General features: G+C 41.5%; 1 protein-coding gene across 4 annotated transcripts; it reads left to right on the top strand.

Moving 5' to 3' along the window:
• The first annotated feature begins 1262 nt into the window (after positions 1-1262).
• Positions 1263-19755, top strand: IVNS1ABP (influenza virus NS1A binding protein). Of its 4 annotated transcripts, none has more exons than XM_052802310.1 (15): positions 1263-1470; positions 8359-8604; positions 9941-10063; positions 10399-10568; positions 10656-10731; positions 11485-11658; positions 12055-12180; positions 13563-13670; positions 15784-15910; positions 16467-16691; positions 16844-16965; positions 17149-17275; positions 17367-17498; positions 17665-17838; positions 18310-19755. In XM_052802310.1, the coding sequence occupies exons 3-15, from the start codon at positions 9953-9955 to the stop codon at positions 18561-18563; spliced, it is 1926 nt and encodes a 641-aa protein (XP_052658270.1). In that variant the 5' UTR covers positions 1263-1470; positions 8359-8604; positions 9941-9952; the 3' UTR covers positions 18564-19755. The 4 variants fall into 4 exon arrangements, with proteins under 4 accessions (XP_052658270.1, XP_052658268.1, XP_052658271.1 ...); XM_052802308.1 differs by having other exon boundaries at positions 9937-10063; XM_052802311.1 differs by having other exon boundaries at positions 8359-8608.
• The last annotated feature ends 354 nt before the right edge of the window (positions 19756-20109 follow it).

The following is a 20109-nucleotide window of genomic DNA, read 5'->3' as shown; positions in this document are numbered from 1 at the left end:
TCATATATGTCTCCAGAGACGGAGAGATTCGCATAGGTGAGGAATATACCTATAGCTTGATGCCTGTGCTCGCTTCTGATGAGATGAGACCATTACTTTCAGTATTTTGAAGCACTTTCTGCTTGAAACCTCAGAATCATCCAACTTCAGTGTTTTGAAATCTGTTTCTCCACTGAGATTCTTGAAGAATGTTAGAGAAATGGGCATTATTATATACGTCATACACATATGACAGCTGAGGCACTGAAGCTGTATCTAACATAATCTCTTACAGGTTTCCTAGTTTCTGACCAAGGTGGCCTCTGAATGAGGAGAAAGCATGCAGGGAAGTAGCATGGGGAAGTGTATTGCTGCCTTCCAGGTGACCTTGGTGCTTTAAATCAGAAAGCAAGCAAGGAACCTCAGACTTCATCCAGCTCCATGTTTTATTTATGATGATATTGCAGCAGCACTCAGGGCCCCAGCCATGAATCAGAAACCCATTACACCATCTAGCATGCAAACACCTAACAAACAGGCAAAACTTCAAACACCCCTTATTTACCAGCAGTGATGTTTTAAAACTACTGCACCTAGCAAGATAGGCTTTATCATGAAAAGTGTGTGTGTGTGTATATTTCTCATCCAGATGGGAAAATGCCTTTCCCAGACCCGTTCAGGGGTGCTGGAGCCAGGGGCGGGAAGGACAGCCTGCCCCCCCCCCCCAATACCCCACAGGCTGCCAGGGAGAGCTTCCAGCATTAAATATGGTATGTTTTGATTAAGCAGACATGACGCCTTGAACTACAGATCCGAGCTGAAGAGAAAAGGCAACACCGGATGTGAAAAATAAAATTATGGCACCAGGTGGGCTTGTGGCCGAGAGCCACGACTAACGAACGCGGTGGCGGTTAGTCGTAGAGACGCGGCCCAGCGCGGCACGGGCAGGCCAGCCCCGGCTTCTCCCGGGCCTGCGTACCCCTCCCCTTCCCCTTCCCCTTCCCCTCCGGACCCGGCCGCCTTTCCCGCCCCGCGGCCACCACTGACGGCGACGCCGCCAACCGCCAGGCCCACGACCGCAGCACCTCCCTCCCGCCCTTCCGTCACCTTCCCCCCACCCACGCCGGGAGCGGAGGGAGGGGCGCGGCCGGACTCGTTTCTCGGCGGAGCGATGCCGGTCGCCTCAGCTGCGCATCCCGCCCGCCCCGCCGGAGGCGGAGGGTTACGGGGCGCAGTGCCGCGCCCGCGCAGGCGGTGTAGGGATCTTCCAGCTGCCGCGGCGGACGCGTTGGCGCCGTGCACCAGCTCCGCTCCGCTCCCGTTCGCTCCCGCCGCCCCCCCTCCCCCGCCCTCCTCCCTCGGCAGCGCCTCGCTTCGCTCTCCTTGCGCCCTCCCTTCCCCGGCGGGCTGGGGCTGCATCTCCGCGTCGGCTTCACCCTCAGCCTGGAGACTCCCAATATGAACAGCATCGTCTACGCTGAGAGGCACCAGGTACGGCGGGGCGGGCGGCGGGCCCCAGCGGGACGACCCGGGCGGCCGGCCCAGACGCGGCCCACGCCGGCTGTGAGGGGAAGGGCGGCGGCGGGCAGCGACCATGAGGCCGGGGGCGGCCGGCCGCTGAGCCGCCCGGCCCCGCCGCTCTTTGTTCCCCGCTCGGCGGTGGCGGCGGCGGCCCGGGGGCTGCTGGCGGGCGGGGCGGGCCCCGCGATGACGGCCCGGCCGGTTGCACCGTGCCCTCCCCGCGCCCTCGGCTGGCGAAAGAGGAGTCCCCGCGGCTTTTCGTTGCTTATTTGGGGGCGTTTTCTCAAAGCCTGGCCAAATCTCGAAGTTGCCGGCCTCATCGAGGCGAAGTTGTGTAAATGGCCGGGGTGGCGTGAGATTTGCTTCCTTCACGGCTGCCGACCCTCGTCCCGCCGGGGGTTACCGCGGCTGGGGGGGGAGTGGAGGGTGTCGGTACCGCTGCCGTGGCCCCGCATGGACACCAGCGGCTGGTGGAAATGTCGTGCAGCTCCCAGCCCAGAAAATTAGATGTTCCCCACATGGGTGGGTATTGTTCCAAGGTCAGGCGTTGCCTGCGCGCTTTTCCAAGTGCCACGCTGCAATCGTGTGGTGGCACCTTTCTTAAACCCTTTATAGTAAGTGCGGGAAAAAGAATCGCAGGAATCCTGGACTTTGAGTGAAGAAAATAGCCGTTTTGGGCTGAAGAACGTGTGCTGACAGCTGGTTGCCAATGTCATGACCCTCCCTGTCATCTAGTCCAGTTCTAGGAAATAGGAGATAATACAGCAAAAACAGTGGCTGTCAGTGCACATTAGTACTTCTGGAGAAAGGTGATGAGTATGAACGACTAGAAGGATTTTTTGGGGAAGGGGAGGTGGGGGGGTGTGGTGTGAGAGAAATACAGTATTTTCTCCCTGCATGCACAAATTTCCAGCAGCTTTTTAGAATTTTTCAGAGGTGCTTCATGGCAGAAAATATCTTTGCATTGGCAGCTTTGCTGTTCCTTCACCCTAGATTCCCATAGACATAAGAACTGAATTGGTTACGATTTCATGCAGGGTGGAAAATGTTGATGAAGTGAGAGGCAAGGCATCCGAGTTATTTACTAAGCAGAGGGGTGGCAAGACTGAGCGGTGATAGAATAGTGGGAATTCAGTATTGTGTTACTGTCCTTATTTGTCGTGGTTTGCAAAGGGGAGGGGTTTTTTTGTTTCCAGTAATGGGTGTGTAGACACCACACTTGTTCTCTTCTGTCAGGGACCTACAAAATAAGAACCCAAGCAGGATGAGGTGCTATGATGATGAGATTGGTTTCATTTTAGAAAGCGGATTTTGTAGCCACAAGCCTAACTCTGGAGCACAGGATGCGACAGTCATGGTATACTTTCCAGTTAGGAAACGGTACTTTAGCTACTGTAAATACGTTTAATTTTGTTTTCCTCAGCTTGAGTTCTTAAGGAGTGGGAGATGGTAAGAAAGACAAAAACTGCCCCGAATGGGGGGTGGGAAATGATGACGACCCACAAACAACCCCCCCCCCCCCCCCCCCCCAGTTTGCTGGTTGTGTGACAAAAGTTTGAAGAAATGTTTGTGTTAGTTAGAAAAAAGAAAACCGGGGGGGGGAGGTAAGAGCTCAGATTTTAAGAGAGTGCAGGTGAGGTAGAAGGTAGAAAAAGAGCTGTAGATAAAGACTGTGACAACAACAAAAAAAGTGTAACGTGGAAAAAGAAGAGGAAACGCAGTATGGAAAGGGCATGTAATGACCAGTGCTAAGGCTCAGTGAAACAGTGTATCGTGGGGGGGGCGGGGATAGCATTGGAAGCCAGTACTACATGGGCAGCTGGTGTGTTACAGCTGAGAGTTGTAGTTGAAGGAGCAGTAACATTCAAGCATCAAACCTGCTTCTCATAAATTTTTTGTCTGCATACGTAAATGTGTGTTTGAAAGAGCTCTCTAGGCTTGCTCTCTGTAGAGGACAGTCCAAGTATTACATCTCCTTGGACTACGTGTAAAAGATTTTGGAAAATGTCCATATTCCTTTTTCCTTCCCCTTCAATTCTTAACCAGTGATAGCAAATACTCTCTCCCTCTCTCTTCACTGTTGGGGTGGGAGCACAACTGAGGTTGATTTGCAGTGGAATAGAACAATTTTGTTTACAAGTTATAGTTATCAATGAGACTAAATCTTTAGTTGAAAAACACTGAAAAGTGAATATGTAAAATGAAATTCATATGAATTCTATAAGTCTTATTTTAAATCACGGGAGTAAAGAAGTTGAGCTTGTTTAGTGGTGTAAAGTGTGTTGATATATGTCTTGGTCCATGATGTTTTGCTCAAATGCAAACTCAGACATGAAAAGATTGTGTGTTTTTACCATAAATAAATGCTAATGTATGAAAGAAAATTTTTGAGGACGCCTGGTTTTATCTTCTGATACAGGTAATGGGTTATGAGTAGTCGTAGGTGTGACCTACATTTCTTCTGAACTGAGCTGTGGAAAGCCAGAAAGCCCACAGCAAGTAAAAAGCACCAACTGTGGTGTTAAATTCCATTTTTGTTTCACTGTACCGGCAAGTGTCAGTCAAGTGTCTATCATTATATCAACAAGTATTGACTTTTAATCAAACAACTAAAAAGTATCTTCCCCAAGTCAGTGTTTTCTTCAGAGTTGAAGAGGCAATACCTTAATCTGACAAAAAAGTTTGTGCAAAATTGGCACAAAGCAAGAGCTTTTTTTAATGAAATACTGCACATGGACTGTACTGATGGGCTGTACTAAAGAGGAGACTTCTCAGATGGGGGGAAAAAGAAATACTACCTGTGTTGTTAGGTCATGGGCAGGGTGACTTTTGCCTCAGTGTGTGGCTCTGGGACCTGTTGTCTTGGCACCCCACCTGAGACCACAGCTCGTACGTCCTCTGAAAGTGGCTCTGCAGTGGAGAGTCGTAGGGCACAGTAACGGGTTTTAGATCTTGGAGAAATTCAGTAATCATCAGGCAGCAGGTTTATTAAATGTTAGAATGTCTTCTGCGGTGAACAGCTGTTTAAAAAAAATTTTTATGAACAGATCCTAAATTCTAAGCACAGTTAACAATTTAAAGTGTATTAATTATGGCATTTATTTGCTCTTGTAACTGAGCTAATCATATTTCAGTAGTATTTGCACTTGCAAAATCCATATAAGAGGATAGTGTAGCGAAGGATGAGAAGACTTAGTATCATTGTTATTTAGGTGAATCTTTTAAAATGCATCTTTAAATGTATATACAGTGAAATGGAAAGATGAGTTTAAAGGGGGGAAATTTCTCTTCTGGAAGTCAGTAACATGCGGTGAATTTCTCTCTGAGTGTATTATCAGCCATGAATCTTTTGTGGTCCAGTGGTACATATAGGGAGCAAATGAAAATCTCGGTCTGTGCATAACAGTAAGTGTTTAAGAAACTCCATTATTAGAACACAATTATGTTTAAATTGAGCAACTGGGCAGACATTTGAGTACTGGCATTCCTCTACTTGGGTACAGCTGTATCATTGAAACACACCATGTGAATGCTTCATGGCTTTCGGCCTGTCTCAGTCCTCTGCAGTATTACACCTAGCGTCATCGACTCTCGATTGAAGGTGGTGTCTCCAGGCTCAACCCCAGTATCAATCTTTAGTATTAAAACTAGAATGGAAATGCAGAGTTTATATATCATTCTTATTTTTTGCTTTGTTTTAAAAATAAGTGCAGGAAATAGGCCTGCTCTCAAGTAAGAATTTTCTCAAATGGAATGTGTTGTTCCCATTCTGGAATGCTAATTCTGTAGCTTTAAGAAGTTTAAATAAGTGCATTTTGATGGAGCTTGAAAAATAATCATTTCAGAGGCATCAGACTTCAGACTTTACCTGGCTGACAGTGATCTGTGAACATCACACTTGGTTTAAAAACATGCAAAATCCTGGAAAATTATAAAAAAAGCCACTGACAGTTCTTGATGTGGTGAGCTAGAAGGGAGTACAAGCAAGGGGTGGGGGGTGGGGGGGAGAAAGGTAGTGACAGTGATTTAGATTTTAAAAACAATTAAAGAAATTTGTTTGCAATACCTGTTTATAACCTTTAATGCAGAAAATGCAGCATTCTTGGCTTTTCATTGAACGTTGGCTGATTGGTTGGCTTGTTCTGGCAGTAGTATCCAAAACCAAAAGGAATGCAGAAAGTACTGAATATGCTTGTGCTATTTAATGCCATTTTGAGTAGTAAAAATAGCCATGGTTCACTCACAACAGTATTGAAACTTTGTGGCAATAATTAAGATGTTCAAATTCCTAGATATCCAGATTGGACAATACTGTTAGGTGCATAAATGCAAAATGTGTGATTTTGACCTGAGGCACAAAGGAGGACTTTAGAAGACAAATCTTCCATTTCAACCCAGAATTATTTTGGATGTCCTTTTTAGGTCTTGAAGGTTGTAAGCAAGTACATCAGGCAAAGTTGAAACACTGCACGTGAAATAAAGTTCTTCCATTACAGCAGAATGTGACAAAACATGCTCAGAGATGTAAACTGAATGAGGATGATTCTGGAATCTAGTTTAAATTGTTTGCATAGTTGTCGTGTAAGTCAAAATCTCCCCAAAGCCTCAGTACTGGTAATTAACAGCAATCCCAATGAATATTGAACAGGAGAATGCATAATGTGATGCATGAGCAGACCAGCAGCCTGTTTGTCTGAACTGTGGTAGCAACATACATTTAATTTGCTTTGGTAATTACGGACCTCTACTCCGTTAACAACAGAAGTCCTTTGAGAGATCTGGTAGTCGAGAAAAAGCTGGTTTAAAACCATTGTGAGCAAGGTGGATAATCTGATGTGCTATGTGTCGCTTTCTGCTCAGAGTCAAGCACGTGGTGACTGGGTTGGGCCAAGCCTTTTCACCAAAATGGTCTGACAGTGTACCAATCATCCAGTGCAACTCCTGCCTGGAACTGAGCTTGTCTCCCTTGACATTCCTTTTTAGATGCCTCCTGTAGTTTGCATTTGTCTGGGTAAGTCTGGCCATCATGTCTGGATAATTCCTACAACAGGAATGGAAGGTTTAAAATCTGAGATTATAAAGTCAGAGGTCTCTTGGTGATAATTCTCTTGTACATTTGTGGATAGTCTTGGTGAACCATAACTTCTTAGATTCTTATAACTTTCTCTATAAGCTAATTCATTGCAACACTTGTGTTGAAATAATACCTCTGCATCTTTGAACAACGGAATGTTTCAGCTGAGGTGAGTCTTTGGGGGAAGTGTGGACATCAAACTGTTTACTTCTCTTTTTGAGAAGTGAAATGCTTTGATTGCTTTAGAAACTGAAATGGTTATACCAGTTGTACCAACAAGAGAAGAAGTGTTGACTTCCAAATGCTTAGTTAAATAATATTTGGTAAATAGAGCTTGGTTTCAGTCTCATAACTGGCCTGTAGGATTATAAAAAGAACATACATTTTATCTTTGAGATTTTTTCCTAGCAAAGTGTGCTGACATTAAGGTATGTTGTAAAAAGTTGTGATCCCTGGGGTACTGTTCCTGTAGTCCTCCTTGCGTTTGGAGGTACTATATTACAGACAGACACCACTGCTGCTCTGGAGCAGTTGTTTCCTTATTTATAGGTATGTGTTTGTGTGTGTTCTAGTAGCCAGACTTAGTTAACATTAATACTTTCTACGTGGTTATCTGCTAGCTGAAATACTCTGTCTTCAGGGCTCCAAGAAGCCGTTAAGGATGGAAGCATTTTCCTGTGGAGCTGGTATGTTGTGGGATAATGCCCCCTGCCGCTCTTGAGAATCAGCCTCACGCTTGAGCTGCTGATCTGCTTGGAGACCAAGGGAGGTGAATTTCTGCCAAAATGATCCTGTGTGTAAGCGCTGGCCAGGCAGTTGGGTCGTGAAGCTCTCTTGCCTACAATGTAGGTGACTTTTAATTTTTGACAAGGAGAAATGAGCTGCACCTATTTTTAGGAAAGCAGATTCCCAATGTGGCATTTAATCTGTAGATACAAATATAGTTTTGGAACTGCAGTGGGGAACTCAAGTGGACGAAGTGATCGATGTTTTCCTGAGGTGGCATCAGGGTCATGGAAAGTTCCAGAGTGGGTGTTTGTTGCCTGTTCCCTCCCCGCTCCCTCCCTGCTGCTGCTGCTCCTCCTCTTTTCCCCTCCCTGAAAAAGCCTGGCATAAACAGCCCACCCACATGCAGAATACCAACAAAGCTACCCCAGTCTGCACTGCCAGTGCAGAACTTGACCAGAACTTAACAGATTCTATTTGCAGGGTAGCAAATAGCAATTTCTGACTTTATAATTTTTTTGGAAGTACCGAAGACTGGAGACATGTCTGAAATGACTGGGCATGTCCTTAATCCCTCTTCAGTCCATTTTAGGCATTCAGTAGAAGAAGGATATAAGTAGAGGAGTAGAGGAGAAGCAAAAGGTAGGAGACATGTGGATTGGTTTCTTTTTCAAAAATTAGTCATTTTTGTTGTGTTACTTAAGTGTTATCTACTCGTGTAAGCAAGCAGTAATGATCTAGATACAGGAAGTGCTGAAGGTTAGAGTTGGTAAGGAATTGTCTAAAAATGGGATTCAGCTGTTCTAACTTTTTCTCTAAGCACTAATTTAGCCACTTTCTTGTCTCTGTGGGTATAAAAATTAATGTGATTGACCTCTCATTAGGCATGAGAATGTATTGGTGTCAATATGGAATTTTTAAGGCTGTTTTCTTTTTGTGAAGAAAAACTTGTTTGTTTGGGTCAGGAACTTCTACTTTAATATACTATTAAAGTTTCATCTGAAATACATGGTAGTACTATCTATTGTCCTTACCTGATAACTTCTACTTTATTGCAGATTATGATGCATGATTATCACAGAAGAAATTCATGTCTATAGCTCTTAAGGACTTTATTACATCATCTTCAAGCCTGATAGTTTTGGAATCCATATTGCAGCTGCGAAGACACGTCTGCTTTTGTATTTCAACAAACATATTCCGTCAGAAGATACTGCAACTGAAGTGCTCTGTTTTAATACAGTGATACCATTGGATTATTTTAAGATTTCCCAGTTAAAAATTTACAGTAATATATTTTCTTGGTAAGTTGATACTGTTAGCTGCATATATAATAGTTAATACTTTTGCTGAAATTCTGTGACTTTAAAACCTTGCTGTCCTTTTTTTATTAAAACACAACAAGCGAAAGTGTATACAAATGGATAATGATCTTTGTAAGTAAGATTATTGGTGCCAGTTTAGGGTCAAATGCTTTCAGTAGTAAGTGAATTTAAAATAAATGGATTAACACTAGAACTATTTTGTGTGGGGCTTGCTATTTTTATTACTGATTTTTGCTCTCCGCTTTTTCTGTTTTGGGGGTTTTCTTGTTCAGTCTGGTCTTTAGAATTTTCTTAAACTTTAGATGGAACTATAAATTGTTGCTGATAACATTAGTAGTATCCCACATATTCTTTCCTCTGAAATTGTTGAGGAAAGTACACTTTTGCATATGTTAGCAGCTGAAACTTAAATATTTGATTATTACTTTTTTTTTTTAGTTTCAAGTTCATTAGGTCACCTCAGGGTCATGTTTTAGTATTCTTAATTAGCTTCCTATATGGAAAATGGACTTTTCCTGAAAGTGCGTAACTAAAAAAAGAATCAATTAAATGATCTATAAAATAGCTTCCAAATTAAAACGTTAGTTTCCTGAAGTTATTTTTTTAGTGTTGGTCCAATTTACCTGAGGTGGTATGTTTGTATATGGGCAAGATGTTCAGGGGAAGTTGGCTTAGCTTCGTGATGACTTAAAATACATGGTCATTGTTCAGAATGTATTTAATTCTGTCTTTTGTTGGTGCTAATGTTTTTCATGACTTCAGCTACTCTAAAATATTTAAGTCATTACTCAAAATTAAACAAAAAATTATTTCTACAGCTATTCTACTTAACTGGTTACTTTAAATTCTCAGTTCTTATTTTTCAATGTAGTTGTTTTTTTGGGTCTGTGCAAAAATATGAAGCTGACCAGTTTGACAGATTTCATGCAGAAAATAGCAATGAATCTACCAAATCCGATCTTTGTAGAGGGGAATGAAGCTTCTTGTGTAATCCAGGGGTTTCCAGCTTGCTCCCATGGAGCTAGCAGAGGTTCAGCATGTAGTTTTGGAGTTGGTACCTACTGAAGTGATGTGGATAAGATAAAAGTTGTGGCCTCAATCTCTGAAAATCAGTAATCCAGTCAATCCAAAGGACTATTTTCAACATGTACTCATGAGCAGTAGTACTCTTCTAGGCTGGTTTTTTTTGAGAAGGATTTATATTTTTTTCTTAAATTCCCCATGAATGTTTGTTTGCAAACAATGTGTTAAGAGTACTTCTATAATGAAGCAAAATGTTGTATCTGTAAACTTTATACATTCTGTTTTCACCCAGACCAACACCAAAATGATTCCTAATGGATATTTGATGTTTGAAGATGAAAACTTCATTGAGTCATCTGTTGCCAAACTAAATGCCTTACGTAAAAGTGGTCAGTTCTGCGATGTCCGTCTTCAGGTACCTTTTTTCTGTCCAAGTATGATGGCTGAATGCAGTAGGGTTTTTGTTACACTATGTAATGCAATGTGCCTCATTGATTGTGAGGTGTGAGATTTTAGAATCTGATTTCTGAAAAACGCATACTTAAAAAAAAAATTAAAATCAGATATACTTTGAGAGAAGCGATGCTAACATTTTTTTCAGCTGACGTAAATTGGAGACTGTGTTGATTTGAAAAATTGATTTGAACTGTGACATTCACTTGGGTAGGCCTTTATACTACTATAATACAAACATACTTTAAAAAAAATTCTTACCAGCATGTGGATATCTTATTTGTGTTTTAAATAAAGGTATGTGGACATGAGATGTTGGCACACCGAGCCGTGCTAGCTTGCTGCAGTCCCTACCTATTTGAAATCTTCAATAGCGATAGTGATTCTCATGGAATTTCCCATGTTAAATTTGATGATCTCAATCCAGAAGCTGTTGAAGTTCTGTTGAATTATGCCTATACTGCTCAGTAAGTAGTTTTCACTGAAACTATAGACAGTAGACTTTAATTTAAAAAATCAAAATAATAAAGATAATAAATTTCTTTTTGTAATAGGTTAAAAGCTGATAAAGAACTGGTGAAAGATGTATACTCTGCAGCAAAGAAGTTGAAGATGGAGAGAGTTAAGCAGGTACAGTTTTCAGCTCTTCCAGAAGGCCATTCTGATTTCTCAGGCTCACAGCATTATGCTTTTTTGATGTTAATGAGACAAAAAATGATGATTCTGTGGAAAAGTGCTCAGCGGATAAGCTGCTTTAGATGTTCATTAGCATTGTATTGATTTAAGTGACATCAGTATGCATTGCTTCCACTTGTGTTATCTTTGTGCTGAAAGGTTCTCTGAAGTTAAGTTTTGTATTTGTGCACCCGTATAAGCAAAACTGCTTCTGAATTACAGCTGGTTACTTACCTTCAGGTTTGTGGAAGCAGTGGTGTGCTTCATTGCATTGAGGGGCATAATTAAACCTGTAACTGTGGCAGTGATATGTGGAAAAAAGAATAATCCACACCCTTGTGAACATAAGTTTGGTAGCGCTTGACTTTAGAAATACTTAACTCTTGCCACAGATGGGGATACCTTTGACAAGGGAATTGGGCTTCTTGCCTTCATTTGACTGCAGATAAGTAGTTTTGATCAGGCGTTCAGTAGAAGAGCACGGGGTCAATGTATGAGTAGCTTTCAAATGTGTAGGACTTTTAACGTATGTATATTCCTATGGAAGGCAACATTTCATTTACAGCTCTAGCTCGGGGAGGGGATGACAACAGACAGTCGCTATTCTGCAGTTAGAAAACAGCTGTTGCTGTATGCTGGGATGGATAATTTAAATGTATAAAAATCTCGTCTACCTGTAAACTAAGATGCAGCCTTTTTTCTTAAAAGGTTTGTGGTGACTATTTGCTCTCCAAGATGGATGTTCAGAGCTGCATCTCTTACCGAAACTTTGCAAGTTGCATGGGAGACTCACGTTTGCTGAACAAGATCGATGGCTACATTCAGGAACATCTTTTACAGATTTCAGAACAGGAAGAATTTCTCAAACTTCCAAGGTTAAAGGTTAGCTTAAGTTTGTAGACTTCCTTCTGGTACATGACTTCCAAAAAGCAACCCAAGGAGCAACTATTATGGCTCCCTTTTTGGGAGTAGGAAAACTTGGTGTACTGACCTTTACCACCAATGTGAAAATTCTGGGTCTGTATAATAGCCATACTACTGTGAACCTTAACAGTAGAAAACTCATACTATCATCCTTTCTAAGCGTAAAAGATAACTGCAGTTGTACTTAAAATGTGCTTCCTAGTTTCAGTGGCATGGGCTTGAAAGCTCCTTGTAGGTGGTGTTTTCTAGCTCTGTGGTAAAGTGAGAGTAATGCTCACTACATAAAGTACAGTATGCTACAAATACAAGGGTAATACCTATAGACTAAATCATCCTTGTCTTTTCTAATTCAAGCTCGAAGTAATGCTGGAAGACAATGTTGGCCTACCCAGCAATGGCAAATTGTACACAAAGGTAATCAACTGGGTACAGCGCAGCATCTGGGAGAATGGAGACAGCCTGGAAGATCTAATGGAAGAGGTTAGTCTTTAAGAAAATGGGATTAAACATCTTTTTTTAAAAAACAACAAAAAAAGTCAATATGAAGGATGATCCCTTTAATTTTTTTTATTTTTTCACTTTTTAAACTATGACCCTAAAGAATTTAAATTTTACTGTAGGTACCCCTAAGCTGAGAAACTGGGGGGGTGTTCAGGTGAGCTGAATGAACTGTTCAGTCTGGTCTTCCGCTTTCCTTTTTTGTTCACTATGTGCTGTATAGTAACCTCAAAGTGGCGTGTATCTTGCTTTAGAATTGGGGAGGTGGTACTGAAACTTGCCGTAGATTCTTGATGTTTTCCTTTGCAGGTTTTGCTTGTAAATGCAAAGTAGGTAAAAGCTTCTAATGGTTGTTCCTCCCCATTGATTTATCTCCCCATAGGTTTATTAACAAAACTAGGATACCAAGGCTGAAGAACCAAGAAGAAACCTCAAGTGTATTGACACGTACAGAAGCAGCAGTCCTGCCCCAGTTCTCCTAAGAAAATCCGCTGTGGGCAGAGAACGATGATGATGATTTAATGGTGTTTACTTACTCCTTTACAGGATACATTATTTTGAAAGTTGTGTGTTATTAAATGGCTTTACTCATGAATACTGATACTAGATGTAGCCTGGGCAGTGTTTAATGGAAAAATTAGTGGGGAGTCTAAATTTTTAATTGGCTAGAGAAAATGGACTTTACAAAAACCCATGAAACATCAAAATTTTCCACGTTTGTTATTACAGTCATGATAGATCTTCGGAAACACTTGTATAGGCAAAAGTACATGTTGATACTGTCGTATATTCTCAAGTGTATATTTCCTCTTGGAAAAACTCATTTTAAAAGCTTTGATCATGTTGAAATTCAGATGCATTCCATTGAAACAGTTGCATCTGATGTTTAGTTGTGGACAACAGTTTCCTCCAGAACTTAAAATTTGTGTTGTCTTCCCTCATTCCCATACCTTTCTTTTAGAGTCCACTGTTGGCTTCTCTTGACTTTTTCTGATCAAGATAAATATGTATATTTTTCAAAGCAGAAAACTTGTTTGCGGGGATAACGAAAATGCTTGCATGAGATTGTGAATTTGTGTAATTCTGCAAATTAATGTGCCTTTTGCTTGTCTAATGTTTCTGTGCTGGAAAAGCAGTAGAAGTCCTTGAAAAATGAAGATTTCTGTCAAGCTGAGAAAGTAATGAACCTTCATCCCATGTTTGAAGATTGCCGCCATGACATCTGCTTCCTTTTAGTTTTGTCATTCTGCTAGATTGAGATGAGATGACGAGAAGTATGCTGGCGACTGCCTTTTGTAATCTGCCTGTAGCTAAGTAGCAATGGAGACAGTAGCCACATGGGTATTCTGTTGTTGTTTTTGCAGGTTCAAACGCTGTACTACTCAGCTGATCACAAGCTGCTTGATGGAAATCTGCTAGATGGACAGGCTGAGGTGTATGGCAGTGATGATGACCACATTCAGTTTGTGCAGGTACAAATTGCAGACAGTCTCAGGTAACCCTAGATAGACTGGAGCAGTTACAGCACACCTGAAGTCTTGCATACTATTAGCAGAGAAAGTAGCTTTAATGGAGAAATACATGATGAGAAAGTATCTTTCTCAAAACCACTGGAGGTGATGATTTAGTCTCTGCTTCTGTTTTTTCGGCAGACTGACTCTAAGCCTTTGCAAAATGGAGTGCTTTAGGTTTGACTTCAAAATAAATCTTAGGCTGTTAGAAGAAAGAAGAGGTAGAAAAGCAGTCAGCTGTAGCAAGTCAGCTGTGGCTTTGTAGAGATATTCAAGAGTCTGTAAAGAACCACGGACTGCTTGGCTTGCAGCGGAGAATGCATCTGTTAAGTTTTGGCATAGAAAAAGATTCCAGACGTAAGTTCTAATCCTTCAGCTGCCAGCGTCCGTTTCTTTTGTTCAGCTGCACTGGTAATGTGCAGGAGAGATTTTTAAAAAGCAGCAGTAGGTAACTTCTGATCTTGAGATAGCTGATGCTTTGGCTATGTACAAATTGGTCTTGTGCTTTTTGAGATTTATTTTTTTTTTTTACTTCTAGCCAGATACAATCATTCTCAACTCCTGAAAACCACACGGCTTAGCACAATGGAGGCTGTTTAAGAAACAAAGAATAAAAAAGGGCTAGTAGATGTAAATTATCAATTGCTTTATATGAATTAAGGTTGTTTAAATTCACTGAGTTAGAAGCAAATACATTGTAATATTTTAACTCATAACAGTGGAATGTGCTGATACAAAAGTACGCTTTGTGAAATTTTTAGCTAATGTTTATGTAAAACACTCTCCATCCCAGAACATGGATTTTAGAAGTGAGAGAGGAAAATGAAAAGCCAGCTAATTTTCCGATTTCTTAATTGTTTTTAGTAAGCCTTCACAGACTTCACCACCTTTGGATACTACACCTTGTAATACTTAGAAGCTGAGAGGTGAATGTTCAAAAAGTTCCTTTTCAGAAATAAGGCCAAGAATTGTCAACTTCTTTTTTTAAATCCTTTCGGATAATAAGAATTGCCAACTTCAGACCTTCTAAACAGTTGAGAGAACTAACACCAGAAACAGATGACAGTCCTGGAAAAATTGTAGCTTTTAAATTTTTGAATTACAAAAGTTTGTAATTTCTGTAACTGTTGAGGCACTTTAAGGATAAGAGAATAAGCTGTTAATTGGATGAGGATTCAGAAATAACAAAAACACTATCCACAAATGAATTGATTTTTGTGGTGAGCCGAGTATAGCAATCAAGCTCTCCTGTGTAAGGTTATCTATGAGTGAGATGATGTATTTCAGAAGTCTTATGACAGTTTCCATAGAGATCAGACTCCAGGGAGCTGTGCAAGCATTGCAAACTTGGTACTGTGGTCATAAACTTCGCTGCTAAACAGAATAGACAGAATGTTAAATTTTGTTTGGTTCTTATGATTGAGCCAACAAACTGTGCAGTGTAATCTGAAATGTGAAATTTGTGGGTTTTTCTTAATTGAGCAAAATAATGTAAGCTACAGTATACATTTAATTGAAGAAGAAAAGAAAGCAGAAATCTCCTGTTAGTGGGAAGTAGCAAGGGAGTAAAATCCAAGAAACAGCTAATCTGAGCACAGAGAGGAACCGAGGCGAAATTAATTTGTCTTCAGGGAATGAAGAGAATAGTTAATTCACTTCTAAATAGCATTATATAATTAACTCAAGTTCCAGAAGCAGAGCTTGCGAGCAAGACTTCTAGTTTGTAGATCAGTTCTCTCCAAGTGGATGTAGATTTTTCCTTATATTTGAAAATCCTGCTAGTAATGCATACTCTCTTTAGAAATTCGAAATGATTTCTGGGCAGACACCAGCGGTATAAAGCTGCAGTCACAGGATGAAATGAGTACCAAGATAGATGCAGGGTGGTTTTTAGCCACTGTTGCTGAGTGGGCAACATGTTCTGTTGAAAATTTAGGTGTGCTATAAATGATGCTCTGCAGAGGCGGTAGACGAAGTGTTCTCTTGAATAGTTAATGTCTTAGCTCAGAGAAGCAAAGGTAGAAGGAGGTGTAGTCTCTGGCTAGGTTTCTGTAGCTGCCTTTCGATTTTGCAGAAGAAGCCACCACGTGAGAATGATCACAAGCAGATCAGTAGCAGCTCCTCTGGAAGTCTTTCTCCAAATGCTACTGTTCAGAGTCCTAAACACGAGTGGAAAATCATTGCTTCAGAGAAAACTTCAAGTGAGTAACTGGGGCAGGGTTTGTCTAAAAGATGCATCTGGTATTGTGTACCTACTACCTCCTACTCCCTGGGGATTTCCTTCAACATCTATAAGGAATGCAGAAGTGCTTTTTCTTACTGATGATGCAAGTCCAGTAATAGGCCCGGTAATTTGTGGGATGTTTCTAACATAACTGGGGCCAAACTGGCATCACTTACATCTCGATTCCTTATTGACAGGGCCATCCCAAATCCCACGGTGTCTATAATTTACCCAGAAAGTCCTAAGGAGATTGGCAGTCTCTAATTAATTAATGGAGCTATTTGCTGTGTGTGTGTGTTAGGAGACCTTCTCCTAGCACATCTTTAGCTTGCTCTTACGTCCTTTGGGCACTATAGTAATAATCTAAACCTCGTATTTTTCAGTAACTAGGCTAACACTTGGAACCAGTAACCAGAAAATAGTTTTCACACTTACAAGGGGAGAAGCATAATCAGAAGACCCTAGTCAGCATTCACTTACGTTCACCTGAAATTGTATTATATGGGTGGTCTTTCCTTTTCTCCTGATGACAGGTAACACCTACCTGTGTCTTGCTGTTCTGGATGGTGTGCTGTGCGTGATATTCCTGCACGGCCGTAACAGCCCTCAGAGCTCTCCCACGAGTACGCCACGACTGCTGAAGAGTCTGAGTTTTGAGCTTCAACCAAACAATATCATAGAGAAGCCCATGTCTCCAATGCAGTATGCTCGGTCTGGACTGGGCACGGCCGAACTTAATGGCAAGCTTATCGCTGCAGGTAAAAGGAATAGTAATAATTCTTTAAATAACTGGCTCGACTGGGGGTGACAGCGGCTTCTTAACTCTGTACGCTGTATTTGAGTCGGCGTTCTTCAACGTGAAAGCAATTGGTCTTTGGAAATGTGGTGTCATCTGACCTTTTGCTTTTAGGTGGATATAACAGAGAGGAGTGTTTGCGCACAGTGGAATGCTACGATCCACAAAAGGACACCTGGACTTTCATTGCACCGATGAGAACACCAAGAGCTCGGTTCCAGATGGCAGTTTTAATGGTGTGTGGTGGGTGGAGATCAGGTGAAATGTGACATGGTGTAAACGTAGGTGGGACAAACAGGGCAAACTTTACAAAATGGTAATGGAACTTGCTTGCCTGTAGTTACACGGTTACTAAAGTGCTAATGATTTGAATTGTTGTGTACTTCGACATGAAGCAGGTGTTTGTTTTTTCCCCTTAGGGGCAGCTATATGTTGTGGGTGGGTCAAACGGTCACTCGGATGACTTGAGCTGTGGAGAAATGTATGAGCCAGAAATAGATGACTGGACTCCTGTTCCGGAACTGAGAACCAATCGCTGCAATGCAGGTAACACATCTGCAGTTGATTGAGTATTTGCTTGGTTTTTTTAAAAGTATTCATTTATTAGTTTGCTTCTTATTCTTTCCTATATGAATAGGAGTATGTGCCCTGAATGGAAAACTGTACATTGTTGGTGGTTCAGATCCTTATGGCCAAAAGGGACTTAAGAACTGTGATGTGTTTGAACCCATAACAAAATCTTGGACAAGCTGTGCTCCCCTTAATATCCGTAAGTTTGTTGTGTAGTTTGGGAGGGAGGGGGGGGAAAGGGTGGTGGCAAAACTGCAGGTTTAAAACCAAACTGAACAAAGCCACGGTTTAAATTTCAGCTGCTGTGGCATATTGTTAGTGCATGACTTCTGTGCTGGGCTGTGACTGCTAGTGTTTGATTGCAGGGAGACATCAGTCTGCAGTGTGTGAGCTGGGTGGATATCTGTACATCATTGGAGGAGCAGAATCATGGAACTGCCTGAATAGCGTGGAGCGTTACAACCCAGAGAACAACACTTGGACTCTGATTGCACCCATGAACGTGGCTCGACGAGGGGCCGGAGTGGCTGTTCGTGATGGTAGGCTTCCACAGGCTTAAGCAATCTCTTGTGCTTGATGAATTTTTCATGTTAAGCTACAATGCAAGTAAAATACAAAGCTGTGTTCCTTCTCAAGGAGGGAACAATACAGTAAGAACTTGGCTATGCCTCCAATTTTAATTAAAAACTGTAACCAGAAAAGCAAAAAACCTCGGTTTTGTTTTGGGGCATTCGCCCCCACCTCCTTTTCAAAACAGCACTGTGCAGCTTCAACAACTGCATCTGTTCAAATTTGGGCTTTGCGCTTACACTGAAATAATTTCCAGTCTGCTCTAACGATCGAGACACCCAAAGCAGGTCAATAGTGTACCTTCAGATCTTGTGCAAGGCAAAGGTTTCTGACAGAAAACCTGAAGGTCCTTCCTTTTGGCTTACCCCAGAAAGGAGGCTGTGTTTGGCGACACAGCTGATGCTTAGCAGTGAAGCCTTTGCTTTGTTTCCTTTCGATAGGAAAACTCTTTGTTGGTGGAGGCTTTGATGGCTCTCACGCGGTGAGCTGCGTGGAGATGTACGACCCTGCTAAGAACGAATGGAAGATGATGGGAAGCATGACTACACCAAGGAGCAACGCCGGGATTACCACGGTGGCAAACACTATTTATGCAGTTGGGGGATTTGATGGCAATGAGTTCTTGAACACAGTTGAAGTCTACAATCCTGAGTCAAATGAATGGAGCCCCTACACGAAAATTTACAAGTTTTAAGTGAATTAAATTCCCTTTTTCAGACTAACAGGCTTAGTGATGTAATTGTGTTTTAGTAGAGGTACACATGTGAATAGGGTTGGGGAGGGCATAGATGTTGCCAACAGCAACACCGAGCTTTTGCATATTGCATATTAATGTGCTGTACATATTTGTTTTGGAAAGAATATCAAGATGAAGGGGTTTTTGTGTATTTTAGAACTTTGTTTTAGGGTTGTTTTTTTTTTTAAGATTTTTGAAGATAACGCAAGAGAAACTAGACTGGGCATATCATTTCAGGAGCTTCCCCCAGTGTTTTGTCACTTTGCACATTAAACAACTTTTCCTGTAGGCTGCGTTCTTGGGGCAGGAAGTGTAAGGTTTGTGGGGGATTGTTTTATTCATCAGGCCTTGTTTTTCCTTCAGTAACTGGAACAATCTGTAACAAGAAGCCTTATTTAAATAGATATAATGGCTATTTTTTTTATTAAAAAAAGCTGACATGCCTGCCAATACCTTATCTTTTATGATTGCCTTTTTATAACTTTTTATATATTCAGCAGAGTATTTTATCTGTTGAAATGAAAATGGCAGATAAATGGTTATTGAAGCAAAGAGACAACCTTGGAGATCATAGAGACCAACTGGGACAACCGCTTTACCACTGTTGGTGAGCTTCTGAGCTTCTGCCTCTGCTACAATATTGTAACTTAGTATGTATGTGAGAGGTTCCTTAGAGCTGAATGGAGTTTCTGAACATAACATAGCTGTGACTTTCTAGGACAGGAAAATTATTTTGGCTCCAACTATTTTGACGAAAATGCAGAGGGTGCTTTCTGTACAGCAGGTTTGTTACTATGGGTGAGGTAACCTTTGTAAAACAAAAACTTCAGTGTGGGGGTTTTCTCATGGTTTTTAAACTCTTGCCAGCTGGCAATGAAAATGTATTCATCTGATTAGTAACTGTCTTATTTTTCTAATATTACAAGCTGAAAGTGTGATAGAACACAAATGACTTGATTTCGTATGTGCTCATAGTACTATGTTTTAGTTCACTTTCTCTATTCATATGGATAAAATGTTGGTTAGGATGACTTGGTGTCTAATGTGTAGTGCTGCACATCTAACTCCTAGTGCCAAAACTAGCACTGACTGCTTGCTGCTGATGCAAACACATTAAAGGTACCTTCTGGGAAATCCTTGCACCACAGGATTGCTGTGATGTCTCTGTGTCCTTTTCTTTAACAAGACAGCTTACAAAGAGAAGTTTGTGATATCAAAATAGACATTTCAAATGCATGTAGCTACAAGACAAACAAGGTAGGATGTTTAACTGAACCCCACCTCAAGTAGAAGGAGAGAGGAGGGGAAGTGCCCTGTACACCTGCCTGCTCTTTGAGAGTCAGCCTCCAGAACTGGGTGTAAAGGTCTCAGAGCAGGCAGCCAGTGGACAGCACCTGGCTCCTAGAGCACTACCACTGTTCTTGCAGGGAGATTCACCTACTTGCAGGCTGCTCTCAGGATCAGTTTACTAAAAGCTCTCTGCAAATTAAAGTGTGGTGCTCCA

Source organism: Harpia harpyja, chromosome 11, assembly GCF_026419915.1.
Source record: "Harpia harpyja isolate bHarHar1 chromosome 11, bHarHar1 primary haplotype, whole genome shotgun sequence".
In the NCBI taxonomy this organism is placed as follows: Eukaryota; Metazoa; Chordata; class Aves; order Accipitriformes; family Accipitridae; genus Harpia; species Harpia harpyja.
This window is presented reverse-complemented; position numbering and strand designations above follow the sequence as displayed.